Genomic DNA, 18441 nt, shown 5'->3' on the forward strand with positions numbered 1-18441 from the left:
TTTTTTAAAGGTTTACTTTATTTATTTATTTATTTATTTATTTATTTATTTATTTATTTATTTTGTTGTTGTTGTTGTTGGTGGTGGTGGTGGTGGTGGTGTGTGTGTGTGTATGTGTGTGTGTGTGTGTGTGTGTGTGTGTGTGTGTGTGTGTGTTTCTCATGAGTGAAGTGATTGAAGAGACCAGAAGGAGGTATCAGGTCATCTGGGGCTAGAGCTACTGACATTGTGAGCCACCCATGTGGGTACTAGGAACTGATGTCTGGTCCCTTGCAAGAGCAACAAACACTCTTAACTCTTTAATCATCCCTCCAGCTCCCTCTGCTCTTTCTTTGGTGAAGACTTTGTATCAAGGTCTGGACCTTCTCTGCAATGGGAATGTAGACTTCAGCACTGAGCTCTGTCTATTATCTGATGAGTTCTGCTTTGCTAGGTGGATTCCCTAGATTCCCACTCACTTGGTATACACAAGGAAACTAAAACTGAGCTTTCCATGTGAGCAGGGCTCAACCCATCATTTCTGTACCCCTGGTTTACGGCTTGGAGCCTGCCACCAAAGGAGCATCATGTGCATGAGGGTGGGAGTAGTTTGAGACCACTGTAGTTCAGGACACTGAGTCCAGGCAGGTTAATTCAACAACTGTTTCTTGGTATACAATTGCATCTTATGAATCCTCTTTAACTAGAACATGAGTGGTAAAGAGAAAAGGGATGCCTTTTATTCCTTTGTTATCTCAGAGCAGGAGAAAGGGTTGCTTGCCTGATTATGAGAACCCAATTGAAGAAAAAGATAATGCATGAATAAATGTATCAGAATGTGATAATTCCTTCAAGACTCACCCAATCCCAGAAAACAGTCCAGGGAATTTAACACTAGAGATTGCTCACACTATGAGAAAATGGCTGAAGCCAAATGAATGAATAAAGGGCCCCGAAATGAGCAGAGTAGGAAACTTGCTTCTCTTCAGCGCCTCCCTTGGAAGAATGGAGACAGGAGCAGGGTCAGAGCCAGGGGGAGGAGCTGAAAGGTTTGAGCTAAAACTGCAGTGGGGCTCCAGCCACAAGGGAATCTCAACTTTGCTGGTGCTGTTCTTTGAGACAGAAAAGGAAAGTAAGGAATACTTTAGCTTTTGCTGCTGGGTTCCTTCCTTGAATTCTTGCCCTGGTTTTCTTCTCGATGGACTGTTAGCTGAAATAAAACCTTTTCCTCCCCAAGTAGCTCCTGGCCAGGATTTTCCAACAGCAGCAGAAAACAAACAAAGACACCCCCTGTTTATTATCCATTCATCTGCTGGTAGACATCTAGGCCTTTTCATTACTAATGTTCTATCACATGCATGTGCCTTAACTGGCTTATGTCAGCCTCCATGTACAGTTAAGTGGTACTTAGATGGCATCCATTCATCTGTCATAAATAGCCCTATCCAGAACATCATGTATGTGCTAAAAGTGCTTTAGTCAAGTTGTTCAGAGTGAATTTTATAGGCTGAATGGTATGCATATTAATTATAACCTGTAAGTATCTACAGATACATTTACCCATGCTACCAAGATATCCTCCAGAAATCAAGCATGTGCTCACCCTCACACATACTCTCTATTTCTTTATTCTCTAATAATAAGAATAATCACACTTTAATCTTTTAAATCCTCATTTTTATACTATACTGATGCTTTAGGGAACATATCCATCATTTATGAAGGTATATACATATATACATATGTATACATAAATATATATGTACATCCACATACATATATATGTGTCTGTTATATTTATATGAGACTTTCCATTTTTTTCCATCCAGTGCGTTTAAAACAACAACAACAACAACAACAACCTCCTCATAAAATCTCCTCTCATCTCTTGGCAGCTTTGAATACTTCCTACCACAGAGAAATAGTCAAATAGCTGTAATTCACCTCTAGGAATAACATTCAGTTCTGTAGCCACTTAACTTTCCTTTCTCTTAGACCCCCCCCCCCCGCCCCCCTCCCCCACCATGTCTTTGCTAGGAAGGGAAGATGCCGTCTTCCCAAGAAACCCTGAAGAGACAGTGGGAACCTTAGTAGCAAGTGACAACTGCTCAGTCTCCTTTATATGGACGCAGAACTTTATATGGACAACTGTGCAGACTTCATATGGACGCAGAACCTGACTCAGTAGAGGCAATCCTAAAGGTAAACACTGTTAGCTAATATCTCCTCCTTCCCAAACATCAGTGACACTGGGACACAGACACTGGCTTAGAGAATGGTTCACGCTAATCACCAAGGAACTGTAAAATACAAACCTTAGGAAATGTATTTCAATTACTTTTCTACTTAAATGTAAGCTTTAAACAATTATCTGGAACAGAGCATTTCTGTTTCAGAATTCATAAGCAGCATTGTTGGTTAGGCTTCAGTTCTTTCTAGACAAATGCAGAGTATAATGCAAAATGATAACAGACAATACAAAACCAAACAACAAAATTCCAAGCCCCTGTACAGATGGTGTAAAACACTCAACAGAACCTGACAGTGTGGCATCTGTCTGCAATGCTTCTCCTTATTATCAAAATGTAAACTTAAGTTCTAAAAAACTAGAATTTAACACACATACACACACACACTCATACACATACACACATACTCATGTATATGCACACTCATATACAGGCACACACACACACTCATATACCCAGACACTCATATGCAGACACACAGACACACAGACACACAGACACACACACACACACACACACACAAACACACACCCCTATACGATTACAAACATATGATTTTGAAACTTTTTATATTCTTGTTTTAACAGATTCCAGCCTTCTGCAGGTTTTGGAATGAAAACAAAACCCAATTTGATTGAATATAGATACAACTCATTTTAAAACTTGCAACAAATACCATGTTGGAGATGATTAAAAGACTGGTAAGTCAGGTAAATTCATTTCCATTAAAGAAAGGACTTTGGGTTGAGTCATTCAAATTGCCTTTTTGTAGCTGTAAGGGGTCAAGCATTAGCAATTTTATACACATTCACTCGCATAAATTCAAGTCAGAGGACTAACTTTCTCTGACTGATCACTGGCCACTGGCTGTACATAGGGTCGACACTAGCATAGCCTGGACCTCTGAAATCCACAGGAAAACCAGTTCAACATAACCAGCCCTTTGTTTTTCTAAAAATCAATCTTTCTGTCGACAACTTTACTGCTGAATTATAAAGAAATTTCAGTTAAAAACATGTAATTTCATTTCAATCTTTATAGCTGAATAATAACTGAAAATATCACTGAAGTATTTGTCTCAGTCCCTCTTTAGAATTGAACAAGGTAGGGCTAGCAAGCTGGTTCAATGACTTAAGGCACCTGCTGTCAAGGCTGATGATCTGAGTCTGATCCCAGGGACCCACACAGTTAGAAGCTGGCCTCTGCCATCCACATGCCCATGCTTGCACTCACCCACTTCTTCTAAAAAATAAATAAATGTAATAAAAAAGGATGAAGTGCCAGGGAATGGTGGCACATGCCTTTAATCCTGGCTCTCAGGAGGTAGAGTTAGGCAGATCTCTGTGAGTTAGAGGCCAGCCTGAGTGAATTCTAGGACAGCGTGGGCTATGAAGAGAACCCCTGTCTTGAAAAGCCAACAAAACAAAACAAAACAAAACAAGCAAACAAAAAAGGATGAAGTATGCTATAAATAAGCAACAACTTAGCAGTTAAAGCCTGCTTTAAACCATTGAGAACATGGCCTGTCAGGGGGACCAACAGGCAGCATTGGAACTCCAGGAACATGGCTGGGCCATTGGCAAAGCCATACCTGAGTGAGATGGAGAGGCAAAGCCCTGAGGACTGTGTGTCCTGAGGACCTCATGCTTTACTGAGCACAACTCTGATTGCTGCCTTCATGCTCCCCACATCCCTCATAATCTATGTGTTATATGAAAATTCTCAGGGGGCTTCTAGCCCCACACTGGGCAGTGTTACTGGTACTTATAATAATAGTGATTGACTTTTTTCCAAACATTGCTGCTGAAACAGACTAATGATTCAACCACCACCCTTAGAAAGAATTTAGACATGTAAAATTGTTAGTAAGGTGTTTTTGTTAATGGCTTTGAGATAGAAAATCTTGGGGGAACAATTTAAAGTTTAGAAAGGCACATAGTTGAGTGAGGGACATGCTGAGGTCAGGGAACAAGAACGAAGACAGCTGACTATTGCTGGCTGCCCTGCCTTTCTTGCTAGGATGGATTGGTGATCAAGGTGATGATTAATTCCTTTTACCCATTTCTGCCCTCAGCTTCTAGATATAAAAAAACTACTGATAAATGGGTTTGCACCCTGAGGATTTAAAGTAGAGATGACTGCTTGTTTTTCATATATAAAAGTTTAGATTTGTGATTTTTTAAAATATTGTTTATAAGATTACCTTTTGAGATAAATAATAAAGTGATTGATCTGGTCTCTGTAACCACAGAATGCAGCCTGCCAGCAAAAGAACTGGCTGAGAAAAATACCTTGCTTGCTTATACTTTGTTAATCTATAACAAGTTGCTGAGGTATGAATGTATGTGGGTTCTTGGGACAACTTGTTTTTCACCTGTAATACATAAAATGTTTAATCATGTAAAGGATATGGAAAACATGTTGTTTTTTTAAAACTTGTATTCATTATAATCATTCATTTAAAAATTGGAACATAACCACATGGTAATTTTTATATTACTTGAAAGATTTTGCTGGGGTATATAAACTGTAAGGGAAAAAATAAAGACATGAGAGAAGGAAAATACCAGGAAAGATATACAAGGAAAGTTAGAAGGAAAAAATTAAGAATAGACGATAGGAAAACACCAGGGTAGAAGAAAAGAACAGAAAAGGAACAGAGTAGAACAAGCAACAGGAAGAATAATAAAATAAAAAACTAGCTTTGACCTTCAGAAAAGTCCTTGTGTGTCTGTTTTTCTCTCCAGTAGTTCACCTGCTCTGCACTGCACCTCCTCTTCAGTTTCTCTGACCTATTGAAAGCTCACCATCCATCAGCACTCTAGGTGAGATCCTGACATATTGGAGATCTCTCTCTCTCTCTCTCTCTCTCTCTCTCTCTCTCTCTCTCTCTCTCTCTCTCTCTCTCTGTGTGTGTGTGTGTGTGTGTGTGTGTGTGTGTTTCTCACTGGCCCCAAAGAGTCAAATTTTGCCCTCTTCTCTGGCCCCATAAAATAAAGCTTTACTCCCTCAGATAGAAAAGTCAAGTTGAGTGATTAATTCGCCGAGTCCATGGATCCCCCTGAATCCCTGAGCTGCTGAAGCCTGGTACTTATAGCAGCAGTAATGGCCTCTGTGTTACCAAGATTAAAAAGGATATTCTGTTACTTCATGAAATTTTCTCAGCGTATCTTTCTGCATAGTGGAGTCCTATCCAACAATAACTGTCTGATGCCAGTGAGGGCCTTGGCCAGCACCCTGAAATACAGCTATGCCAGTTTCTCCCAGAATTACCACTATTTTATTCTTACTGTGCCTTCAGTATTATTCTAGGTTCTGTGGGGAGAAGGTGAACAAACATTGCTCAGATCTCTTCAGATGGAAGTCCAGGGGATTTCTTCCTTCCACGTTTGTGCTTTAGCCAAGTCCAAGTAAGTTTTTCTTCTGTACTGCTCCCCCTCTTCTAGTTCTGGTCAACAGCATGGATGTTCATGGAACACGTAGAAAAGAAAACAGCAAGCTCTTGAAAAGCCTTGACTGTCTTCAGGCAAGACAATGTTCAACCTCCGCATCATCTGTGTCCCAACTAGATGAAGGTCCAGGAAGGAAGCACTTGTTTTTCCTACTTGACTCCACATCTGTAGCACCTCAGACAATGCTGTCCACAGATAGTTCAACAAATAATTTCCCTCTAGAGTAATGGAGCTGGTACTTGTGCAGGGGGGAAAATGCCTTGGATTCTGGATTTCCCATTACCTGGAGGTGAGTCAATGGGGATCCTCAGACTCCCAGTTTGTCTAGGAAAGCATCAGGATGCTGAATTTCCTTCTCTACTTTCAAGTTAATAGACCACCACGAAATGGAGGAAAGAGAGAAAGAGACTGATAGACAGTGTGGCGCTTGGGTGCTGTGTGCTCTCTCAGGCTGGTTGAGGGCCCTTCCTAGATGCATCACACTCGGGGAAACTTGTTTTAATCCACAAATGAGTGATTACACAGAACCTCACAGCTCCAAACTCTTCCTTCTGCACAGAAACCACACAATACAAGGAGTCTTCTAATCCTATCTCACACTCTGTCCAGACGAAAGGCCTTTCCCTTCTGATAAGAAGGCTTCCTGTAGTAAAATTCCCACCACCCTATGGATTCCTGTTTCTAACTCTATTACTTAATAAGTGTTTGGATCATTTTTTTAGAATTCTACTGGATTTCATGTAGTTCAGGCTAGCCTCAAACTCACTATGGAGATGAAACTGGCTTTTAACTCCTGATCCTCCTGCCTCTTCATTACAGCTGCTGGGATCCATGAGTCACCACACTGGCTTCATTTTCAGTTTGAAACTAAGCGGAGCTCATGACCTCGGCCGTCTCTGCCTACAGAACACCACAGGGAGGTGTTTGGGGTTGCATTGTTTAATTTTTAAATTTCATGGTTTGTTGTTTATTAATTCTCTTTGGGTTCCCAAGATTGTATTTCACGAAATACAGTCCAGTTTCTATACTCCTTCCTGTCCTTACAAAACTCATAGGTTCTAGTGCAAAATAATGCCAAAATAACTTCCTGTCTATTATCTCTACTGGGTATAGACTGGTAACAAAGGGCTCTGCCTCATTTATAAATGAAAGACAATGTTGTTTGCTGTATCTTCCTTTTGGCCCATTCACAATGTACTCTGTGATTAGTAAAAACAGACAACAAAAAATGTAAGCTCCTGAAGGGTGACTAGACTCCCTCCTGCTTCCTCAATCATGGCAGCATCTTCTAAGACAAATGACATGCTAATGCAGACACCACCATGGCAAGCTAGTTCAGGAAGCTAAGGAAATGCTGCCTTTCCCATCCAGACGTACGAGGGACTGTGCGAGTGATCAGGCAATAAATCAAATCTTGATTGCTTCCCGCCTGTCATTTTAAAATATTAATCTGCTGTGGTATGGAAATATTTTTATTTAATTGTAGTGCTAAATAAATCATCTTGTATAGAGCATAGTTTATGTTTAATTCACGCTCATCCCTGGCTGAGCTACACATGGCTTGGTGAGAGCCAGGTGCTTGTGGTTCTCTGTCTGCTACCACAGTTTGGTGACTGGGAATTGGTGTAGTTGATAGACACTTCCAAGGAGTCAAGGCAATCACCTCTCTGAACAACACTGTTACATGTTCAGTGTGCTCTTGGGTTCCAGTGCTTCCTCCAGTAGCACTGAATCGAAGTGGAGAGTAATGTTTATGTACAGACGTACAAGAAGTGGTTTGAATGTGGAGTGTCCCCCACAGGCTTTTGCTTTTGAGCTGGTGTCACTGTTGGCAAAGGCTGTGGAACCTTCTGGAAGTGTAGCCTCACTGGAGTAGGTTCTTGGAAGTAAGCCCTCAAGCTTCATAACTTACCCTGCTTCCTGTGTGTGCTTGGCTCTTAACTGTGGCCACAACACTCCCACCACCATAGCTTCCTGCCAGGATGAATTCTACTCCCAAACTATAAGCTAAAATAAACCAGTCATCCATTCAGTTGCTTCTTGCCAGGCCTTTGGGTCCCAGCATCAACAAGAAAAATACATAGAATAGGTCATGATTTAAAGAGTTTAAGGAGTTCTTTAGGCATCAAGAAGGATGTTAGATTCAGAATAGTTCTAGCAGTTGTATTTATAATATTGTAGAGCAGATATTGTTTTATAAAAGGTGAAATCTCTCCTTAAACCAATACTTTTTTTTTTTTTTTTGAGACAGGGTTTCTCTGTGTAGCTTTGCGCCTTTCCTGGAACTTGCTTTGTAGACCAGGCTGGCCTTGAACTCACAGAGGTCAGCCTGGCTCTGCCTCCTGAATGCTGGGATTAAAGGCATGCGCCACCACTGCCTGGCCTAAACCAATACTTTTAATGGCACCTAGAACAGTGTTTTGTACAGAAGGGGCACTCAGGGGAAGTAGATGGGGTTTAACTGATTCCTGTGAGGAGAGTAGAGCTAGCTTTTCAGTGAACTGTGTGAGCAGAATGTCTGAAGCACAAACCATTTCTGTTCAGCACCCCAGTAATGGAATGCTCTTTGCCTGCCTACCACAGGCATTATGCTGACGAGGCTTCTTCCTGTTGACACAGTTCCTTATTATGGAATGACATGACACAAAGCATCCCTGCTACAATCTTATGACTACTTCCCTCCTAGGTAGAATCCAACACAGAATTTTGTCTCTGTTTCAGAAACTTGAAAAAAAAAGAAAGAAACACAGATCAAACAAACAAACAAGAGAAAATGAGGCATGAAGGATAGACTAGAGAATCCTCTGGAAACATTCCACTAACATACATACACATGAGACACAAGTTTCTTAGCTCTCACATTTATCATCAAATAGACACATCTCAGCATTGCTTACTCTCTGTATCCCGATGGGAGGAACTTCCTCCTCTCCATTTTCAGGAATAGTTTATAGGCACAAAAGAAACCATTATCTGTAGCTTGGAGAACTAGAATCAAATGTCACAATTAATCATAAAGTGACCACCCAAATATTTATCAAAGAGCCAAGATCGAGAACACCTTAATTGTATAAGACTTTTCTTTTACCTCCAAAAGACTATAATTTGTATTATCACAACTAGTCTTTATGTGGTCTTTTGGAAATGAGAGGTGTGTGAACAGTCCCTCATTCTCTGAGCTTCTGCAAGGGCTTCAAGAGTTGTGCCTCTCTTCTCTATAGCACGCTCTAAAATGGTCCATTCTGAAGCCACATGCCATTCATGTATTCTTTAAAATCATTTTTTTAAGTTAGCATATAAAGAATGCATTTTTTAATGGCATTCTCACATGTACTGTGTTGTATGTGTGCCCCTTTGTGCCTCTTGCGGGGCTGTTCCTTCCCCTACAGCATCCCTCTCTGCCTTCCTATTACACATGCTCCAGTGTGCTCTTTTCTTTGTCTCCTTCTCTACTCCTCTCCTGCAATATCTTCTCTCCATTTTCTGTTTCTGGTTTCATGAGCTTACATACATCCTCTCTCTTTCTCTTAAAAATTAAAAAATTTCAATTTAAGCTGTGTAAGAAAAGATAAAACTAAAATTGAAATGTCTTATCATAAAAATCTCCCGAGGGCATCAAAGTGCCTTTAACAGAGGGATAATTAAACTCTATAACCAAATCCTAAAGTTGAACAATGATTTCATTTCATTTTTACAAGATTTGCGTTGGCTTGCCTCCTTCAGGGTAACAGCACTTTCTAGAGTGAAGAGTCTGGCTGTAGAAAAAGGCACATCTGGTCGCCATCACTTATGTCTTGTATTTGGCTTCACAACAGGGGGGCTGCTCTTTAGAACTGGCTCTTACACAGCCCATCTGAACTTCAATTTTCTCATCAATGAAATGAAAGCGACAGACCTAACAACCTTTCAGGTCCTCTGCCCAGCCTCTGCCCTCATGCCACGGTAGCAGTGTTACGGCTCTACATCCTCTGATCCTCTCTTGCCCTTACTATTCAGCTAAGAACACTTTTCACATGAGAGCATTACCACTGTGTCGCCATAATCCCCAGAATCTGGATACACAGTTCTGGGTGCTCACCCCATGCTTTCTTGGTTGTCTGGGATTTACATTATTCTTGGCTGGGGTGAACACTGGCCACTATTGTAGTTAGACCTTCTATGTAGTCCTGATATTGTTGGGGGCACTTTTTCTACATACACTCACTTATCATTACTCAGCTGATTTCTCATGGGTAATCTTTACATGATTAAACATGACAATAAACGTTTGGATGGATTCTTTATTTCTCAGACTACTTCTGACCACCTATATATCAAATGCCTTAGAAGTGTTTTTTATTTGTTTGTTTTTACCTGGCACACATTACATTGGCTCTTAATACTGTTTTTATTTATCATTTAAACTCAGGTTCTCAGACTTTCATCCTAGTCAACACTGATTAACAAGGATATTATCCTACATAAAAAACCAAAAAGTCTATAAGACATACAAATATATGGAATTTAGTCAATGAACTGACCCCTGAAAGATCAAAACCCAAGTGAGCCTCATGATTCCTTCAGTTTTTTGTTTTAGGAGACTGTCCCAGCCACCATTCAAGAAATGGAGAGTCACTTTGGCTCTCTGAGCTGAAAAGACAAAGCTCAAACTCAGGGAAGAACAAGGCAGCTGGAGGTCACAGGGCATGGTATTGATGAGAGCAGAACTGAAGGAGGATTCCAGTGGTCTGCTGAGGATTCCTTGTGAGAAGTCAGCCAACTGATGAGGAGGGCATGTTTGTGATGACATCACAAGGACTGCTTAGGAAGAGTGAATGGATGAGATGCAGCAGAGCCCGGCATCCACTCACATCCAGGCAAGGAGTAATTTTCCATGAAGCTGACAAGAAAACCTCAGAATTTTAGAGTCAGGAAGCAGAGTGCACTTAAGACTCTGGCCTGCTTAGAGAACAGCATGATTATCCTAAAGCCCTATTTCAGTTCTATGTAGTAGATTTTAAAGCAAGATTCAAAGAAATGAAATGTCTCTATATAACTGATTTCTGGGACAAAGAGTAAGAGTATTTACAGAATGTCAAAATACCCAGCAGCCAACAGAGTGATATTTGCAATGTTGTCCAAGATACAATATAGACTTAAAGGTGTGCAAACAGAAAAATCTGCTGCAGATTGAGAAAACCTTGAAGACATAGCTAAGTAAGCTGTGGACAGAAATTCTCAGATTGGTAGTCAAAGGCATCAAACATTTACTGTAGGAATTGCATAGGCTCAAAAAGTTAACAAACTCGTAGGACCAATGGAAAACATTCAGCAAGGCAGTAGAATTCAGAAGCAACACATAAAAATCAGTTACTTTACCCACAAACTCCTTGAAGAAGAAAGCAAGAAAAGAATGCCACTGATTGTGACTCTGAAGAAAAACAAACAAATTATGAAGAAACCCCACCGAGGAGGTAAAAAGGCCTTCAGCTTGGGACTGGAAAATAATGCAGAAGTGGAAGAAAACTCTGGAAGATGTAATGAATTAATAGTGTGAAGCTGGCTACACAGCCAAAACAACCAATTCCATGTAGTCCCATTAAAATACCAGGGATGCCCTTCACAGCCTTGTGAACCAAGGGATGCAGCAGGTTTACTTAAGGGAGCTTGGATGATGCAAAGCAAGCTGCATCTTTCAAAAACTGTCTTTACCCTAGATGACCACTCACAAAAGCTAGTCTATTCGAGCTTCCAGTCACAGCCAACCTTTACCTCCTGTTTCCTCTTGTGCCCCGTCCCAGACTATTTGCAGCAGGGGCAGGAAAAGCAGGGAGGAGTTAGGAGTTGGAATCTCAAGTGAGGGTCTGATGGCCTCACTCGTTCTTCTAGAAGCGAATTCTCATAGGCTGGATCTTAAGAGGGTCTTGTGCACTTGTGCTGTTCAGATGAAAAGTTAGGAGCAGCAACATCATGCCCAGTGGGCACAGTTCCATGACACCATAGTAACCAAAGATGGCATTGTATAAAAACAGAAGTGACCACTGGAATAGAGTAGGATAGGGCAGGACACAACAGAATAGAGGACCCAGAAATAAACACAGACACCTTAACCTAAATGATTCCCAATGAAGAGACCGGAACACACATTAGTAAAAGTAACCTTTTCAAAAAGTGGTGATGGTAAAACTGGATAGTTACATGTAGAAGATTGAAACTTGATCAATATCACTCACCTCATATGTACATAAGCTATTTTGTTTGGTATTTAAATTTAAAACTACTAGAGCAGTGGTTCACAACCTTCCTAATGGTGCAACCCATTAATACAGTTCCTCATATTGTGGTGACCCCCAACCATAAAATTATTTTCATTGCTATTTCATAACTGTCATTTTGCTACTGTTATGAACCATAATGTAAATATTTTTTGGAGAGAGAGGTTTTCCAAAGGGGTTGCGACCCATAGGTTGAGAACTACTGTACTAGAGGAAAACACAGTGGGCATTAGACTAGGTAGAGATTTATAGGATAGGACCCCAATAGCTCAGGAAATAAGGCAAGAATTGACATATGATGTTACAATACATTAAAAATATTCTGCACAGTGGGGATAAAGAGATGACTCAGTGGTTAAAATCATTGGTTGCTCCTATAGAAGACCCAGGTTCAGTTTCCAGCACCCATATGGTGGCTCACAATCATCTGTAACTTCAGTTTCAGAAGCCCTCTTCTGGCCTCTGCAGGCACCAGACACACACATGTTGCACATACATACATGCAGTTACTCATACACATATACAACATAAAAAACAAAATATTCAGCACAGCGAAGGAAATTAAATTGAATTGAGTCAGAGCATCAAGAAACAGAAAAATTCAAGAGAATTCAAGTGTGTGTTAATGGAGTTCCTGTAATTGAGGTGAGAAGCAGAGATAATATTTACAAATATTTACAAATACAGGATTTTTTCCATATATGACAGAAAATTCAGATCTGCAGTCTCAAGCAGCTCAACAAATCCCAAGCAGCAGAAACACAAGGAAAGGGACACTATACCACATCATAATGACATTATGCAAATGAGCAGAGAGAATAAAATATCGGAAGCTGAAGGAAGGGGGAAGGCACATGCGCCTTATAAGTATGAGGGCCACCGTAGACCTCCTGCAGTGAGCCATGGGAACACAGACTCAATGGAATATATCTTGAAAATAATTTTTCAACATGATAATCTAACCCATGTGGATTTGTCAATACAGGACAAAGACACAGCACAGAAAAAAAAGAACAGGGTACAATCCAACGTATGCTTTCTTATCAAAACTCTCTGCACATAGAGAATGTAGTGGAAGACGTTTTTCCTAAGTGAAGTATAGCATGAATCTTAAAAATTCTTATTAATAAAATCAAACCTGAGGCCAGTTATTGGGGTGAATGCTGGAAGATCAGAGAGACAGAACAAGCCACAGCTACCTCACCTTGCCAGTTCCTCAGCTGATCCTGTTTCCTCAGACGGGAAGCCTCTGAGTTCTCATCCAGAATGGGTCTCAGCTGAACTGCTGCTCCAAAGCCTAAAAGCTTAACCAGCCAAAATGCTTCTAGTTCCTGGTCTTCGTGCTTTATATACCTTTCTGCTATCTGCCATCACTCCCTGGGATTAAAGGCTCACTTCTTGGGATTAAAGGCGTGAGTTACCATGCCTGGCTGTTTCCAATGTGGCCTTGAACTCACACAGAGATCCATGCCTCCAGAAGACTAGGATTAAAGGTGTGTGTGCCACCATTTTCTAGCCTCTGTATCTAGTGGCTGTTCTGTTCTCTGACCCCAGATAAGTTTATTAGGGTGCACAATATTTTGGGGAACACAATATCACCACAGTGAAGAAATAGCAGGTTCAATAAAGCCACTGCTAGGACTTGAATTAGCAAAGGCAAGAATGCTTCCTGGTAAGGTAGGAATGAGCCTGAGATATTTGCTGTGTCATTTCCATTGGATTTAATATGAGAAGCTCAAACAGGGCTATTAAGCAATGAAAATTCTATCTGGAGCTGACTCTTTCATGGTTTTATTTTGTAAAGAAAATGATAAACTGATTATGAAATTCAGATGGAAATAATGGAGCAGTCTTAATGTCAACACAACTTTGAAAAAACGGATGAACACCACACAGCTAATGCTTTCTTAATTCAAGACTTCTTAATAAGAGTTTGGTCTATCAACACTCCATAGCCCTGAGCACAAAAAGACAAACAGAACAGAGAGTCCTGAAATACAGCCACCTACACAGGCAGAGCTGAATTCCATGAAAAGGTAAAGAAGCAATTTAGCTGAGAACAAACAATGCTATCACAATGACAAATACTCAAATAGTCATAGGTATAACTTATACCATGCTAAATTTTACTGAAATATGCATCAAGGTCTAAATGTAAAGCTATAAAGCACATGGAACTAAAAAAAATAACAAAACTCTATGAAAATGCTAAAATGTTTGAATAGGCACTTAATCGAAGCATATCAGCTCAGCCATGCTTACAATTCTGAGTCGTTAGAGATATACAAGATAGAGCCTATTTAAGATACCACTGTATACAAGGCAGAACACTAAGATCTAAAGGACTGAAGACTTAGCCTTAACAAGTACTAGAAGATTGGGTTAGACCCAGGATGACTGCACATTTATGAGATAAACATGAAATGGTACTGAAATATTACACAGCAATAAAGAAGTTAAGAGCTAGTGATGCATTCTAAAACTCAAAATGTGTATACAAAGCAAATGGAACCCTATGGGAGAAGGGTGCGTACCTCATGATTCTACCTACAGAAAATGTGAAAAATGAGAAACATGAAGTATGCTACATCAGCACCCAGATTGGCTTCTGCTCAGTACAAGGAAAGTCAGGGGGAGAGCCACCTGTGGGGCATGACAAGTCTTTTAGGAGTAAGAGACAAGCTTGTCACCTTGTCTGAGGTGACGATTTCACAGAAGCAGGCACATAACAAACCCTAACTATTCACCTGGTGAAGATTCAGTCTGTCAATGATACCTCAGTCAAGGTATTTTTAAAGTATTGTAAGTACATTTCCCACCAAGGGACTGAAGGCTCTAGCTGTACCCTCTCTGCAGGATGCTGCAGCAGTCCACCCTCCTCAGTCCTAAATTCTTTGTTCTCTCTAATGGCCACTTTCCATCTCTCTCCCCCATTGCCCTTAACCGACTTTATTCATTTACTTGACTCCAGTAGAATCTCAATTTGTAACAACCCATTGATTTCTTGTCTTCTGTTTAAAAAGAGTTAGCGATTAGCCTGCCCATCCCTCTGAAAGGAGACACCATCCAAATCTCATCACTCATTCCATAGTTATTCAATCCCAAATTATTCTCTAAATCAATTTCTTAACACTTTCTCATTGGTCCATATTCAAGCAATGAACAACAGAACCCCACACCTCACTTGTTAAACACTTAAACTGATCCAAGATTGCTTACTTAGCATGTAAAGGAGATGCATCAGACTTAGACCCCTCGGTGGCTTTGTACCAGATAATAACTAAAAATCCCACCCCCCAAAAAAAGAGTTATAGAAAGAAAAGAAAAAAATCCTGGACAAAAGAAAAATGATTTCTTGCTGCTAGGTGCAAGATGTTAAGAGTTTATAAATAAATGTCCTCATAGACCATGAAAAGTCATAAAGTTATCATCAGCCATTTCCTCTGAGCAGTCTAGTCTCATTTCCACCAGGATGGATGGATCAGGTGGTACCCCAAATATCTCTTCTGTCATTAGTCACAAATCTTTGGATGTAGTATAGGGCTTGTGCAGTTCATGGATTCCAAGCTCTGAGGAGTCTCATCCCAAGTCACAGACTACACAGTAAACTGTGTCCGACCTTCCTCCAATGCTGCTCCAACTTCCAACTGCATACCTTTGTGTACAAAACTTCGTGTACTTCACAAGAGCAAATAAAACAGTTTTTCCCCACTGTGGGATTCCCTGAGCTCTGCTTAGTGTTTGGCTGTGAGCAAAATGTTTTATAATATTAAGTTAAAATTCTAGTTTCCCTTTTCAACATTTCTGCACATGACTAAAACACAGTGTTGACTTCTTTAGTCCTCATGAGTCCATCTTAAAGTCATTCTCAGACACCCTCATCCCTGAGATAACTTGAGAGCCTATACTTACAAGTAAAACCGCTCATCCCACACCGGATTCAAGTTTCCAAAGATGGTTTTCGTTCTTCTTTTATTTTTGCCAACTTGAACTGTCACATAAGGGTCACTGGATCCTGTTTTGTCTTTTGCCTGCAAGCCTTGTGCAGAAACCACTGAAATGAACCAGAAATAAAAACTTCAATATGATGATGCTTCCAGAAACAAAACCATTAGAGAAAATGTTTCCTGTCAATTTGTCCTGGGTGTGCAGATCCATCTTCACCCCTCTCATCCTCACTGCCCACTGATCTCCACAAACATCTGTAACAGTGTATGCTCACTGACTGGACTGTCTTCCCTTGCCCTTTCTCCTGTTGAGCACTGCCCACTGTGTGTGCCTACCACTTTTCCTTTGTCTGTCTGTTGATGGGTATTAGATGCTGGGAATTGTGGTGCAGGGAGCAGAGAAGTAAGGCTATTTCCTTAAGATAGTGGTTTCACCTCTTTGGGGTTTATCTCCTCCATCGTGAGGCTATTGCAGCATGTGGTAATTCCATTTTGAATTTTTTTTTATAGAATTCTTCTTGTTGCTCTGCACAATAATGGTATTAATTTATAAACACCCCCTCTCCACTCTACAGGGCTCCTTTCCCTCCACATTCTGACCCACACTTATTTTTGTATGTTTGGATGATAAACATTCTAACATGTGTGAGGAAGCAGCTCACTGTGTTTGAGATCCGAACTTCCCTGATAATCAGTGGTACTGAACATTTTTTTCTCATGAATTGTTAGCTAGGTATAAATCTCATTTTGATAAATGTTGACTTAAGTCTTTGGTTAAGTTATTAATAGAAACTCATAGAGAAATACCATCACTTCCCACAGCATGCATGAACTTTGAAGACATTGTGTTAAGTGAAAGGACCTGATACAAAATGATGTCATTCCTAAAGTGAGGCTTCAACTACAGCACTGTGTGCAAGAACTGTTGAGGTCCAAGAGAAAGATAATGTGTGTGTGTGTGTGTGTGTGTGTGTGTGTGTGTGTGTGTGTGTAAATATATGGTTTACTTTAGGATTTGGTAGGAGAAACATATTTCAAGAGACATATCACATATCAAGGCATCTACAGCAAATGCCATACACCACATCCTTAAAACACAGAATGGGCATCATAAGCTTTCAGGACAAAATCATGATGATGCCACAAACTTTGTGAATTAGCTAGCTAGATTTAACCACTCTGAACTGTATTCATATTTCAAAACACCATACTGGACATGACTAGAAACATGGGCTATCTGTGTGTGTATATATATATATATATATATATATATATATATATATATATATATATTTTCACTATCTATAAATAGGATTATCTGTAAATTTAAAAAAAATGAAGAAGCTATCCAGTAAGTATTTACATGTATGTATTGGCTCAGGTTACAGACACCATATGTGAAAATTTGTTCAACCAAATTCAAATGTATGTGATTTTAGAATTTAATGGATTTGGTATGAGTATAGATTAATCTAATAAAGTATCTTTATTTTATTATATAATAAAATTAAAGTTAAGAAAATTGCTCTATGTATCCGGTTCTGCTTATTTTATATATATGGGTATTTTGCCAGCATGTATGTATGTACATGTACTACATGTGTGCAGTGCTCATAGAGGTGAGAAAATGGCACCAGATCCCTGGAAATTGAGTTTTAGGTGGTTGTGAGGCTCCAGGTAAGTGCTGGGAACTGAACTCAGGTCCTCTTCAAGAGCAACAGGTGTTCATCAGCACCAATCCATCTCTCCAGCTCCAATGTGTATGTTAATATCATGCAAAGGACCAACTTCAGAGCTTTAATTTAAAGAATTTAAACCATCATTAGCCTTTACTTTAGCAGGTGAGTGGATGTGTAGTTAGTTACTAAAATGATTCTCCTTAAAGAAACACATTAACAATGACCCTCAGCGAGGAGATTATTGACCCCACTGACATTATTCAGTAGTAGGCAATTGAAAAGCTAACTTTTGAAATCTTTAGGGCATTGATGAGTAAAGTAGGAGAATACAGACTGAAATTATTCTAATTATCCTGCATATATTTAAGAAAGTTGAAGTAACTGGTGGATTTGTCAATTGATTGACAAGATTTAAAAAAATCTATTATTTTTACCTGTAATTTTTTTTTTTTACTAATAGTGATTTCTGAAACACATAAAAACATCCTCTATATGAAATAAAGCACTTAAATGCATTCTACCTGTAATGGTTATTTTTGCTGACCACTTAGACGTCCCATCCAGCACGCTCTGCTTGGCGGCCTTTGTGTACTGCACAAAATCCTCCTTGGAGATCTGGAACATTTCCTGAATGACTTCAAACACCTCTGGCCTGTTTCTCTCCCTGATCTTCATTCTTTCTTTCATGGCTGTGATGATGGTCAGAGTCTTGTCCTCAGCACCGTGCTTCGAGCTCTTCTCTGCGGCTCCTGCAATAGAGAATCAGAGGCTGTGTGACCATACAGGAGTCACTCTGCGGTGGTCCAAAAGGAGTGTCAAAGGTTTAGTTTTGAGGAGCTGGGACAGCTTTTCTGTTAAACATCAGGATAAAGAACCACTAC

General features: G+C 40.0%; 1 protein-coding gene across 2 annotated transcripts in view; it reads right to left on the reverse strand.

Moving 5' to 3' along the window:
• Nucleotides 1–18441, reverse strand: part of Unc13c (unc-13 homolog C) — a 412574-nt gene that overhangs the window by 234789 nt on the left and 159344 nt on the right. For both annotated transcript variants that reach the window (XM_059268241.1, XM_059268239.1), the window contains 2 exons: nucleotides 18082–18309; nucleotides 15847–15988 (listed from right to left, as the gene is read on the reverse strand). In XM_059268241.1, coding sequence (XP_059124224.1) covers nucleotides 15847–15988; nucleotides 18082–18309 — 370 coding nt within the window. The remainder of the gene's footprint in view (nucleotides 1–15846; nucleotides 15989–18081; nucleotides 18310–18441) is intronic.

This window comes from Peromyscus eremicus, chromosome 7 (genome assembly GCF_949786415.1).
Source record: "Peromyscus eremicus chromosome 7, PerEre_H2_v1, whole genome shotgun sequence".
NCBI lineage: Eukaryota > Metazoa > Chordata > Mammalia > Rodentia > Cricetidae > Peromyscus > Peromyscus eremicus.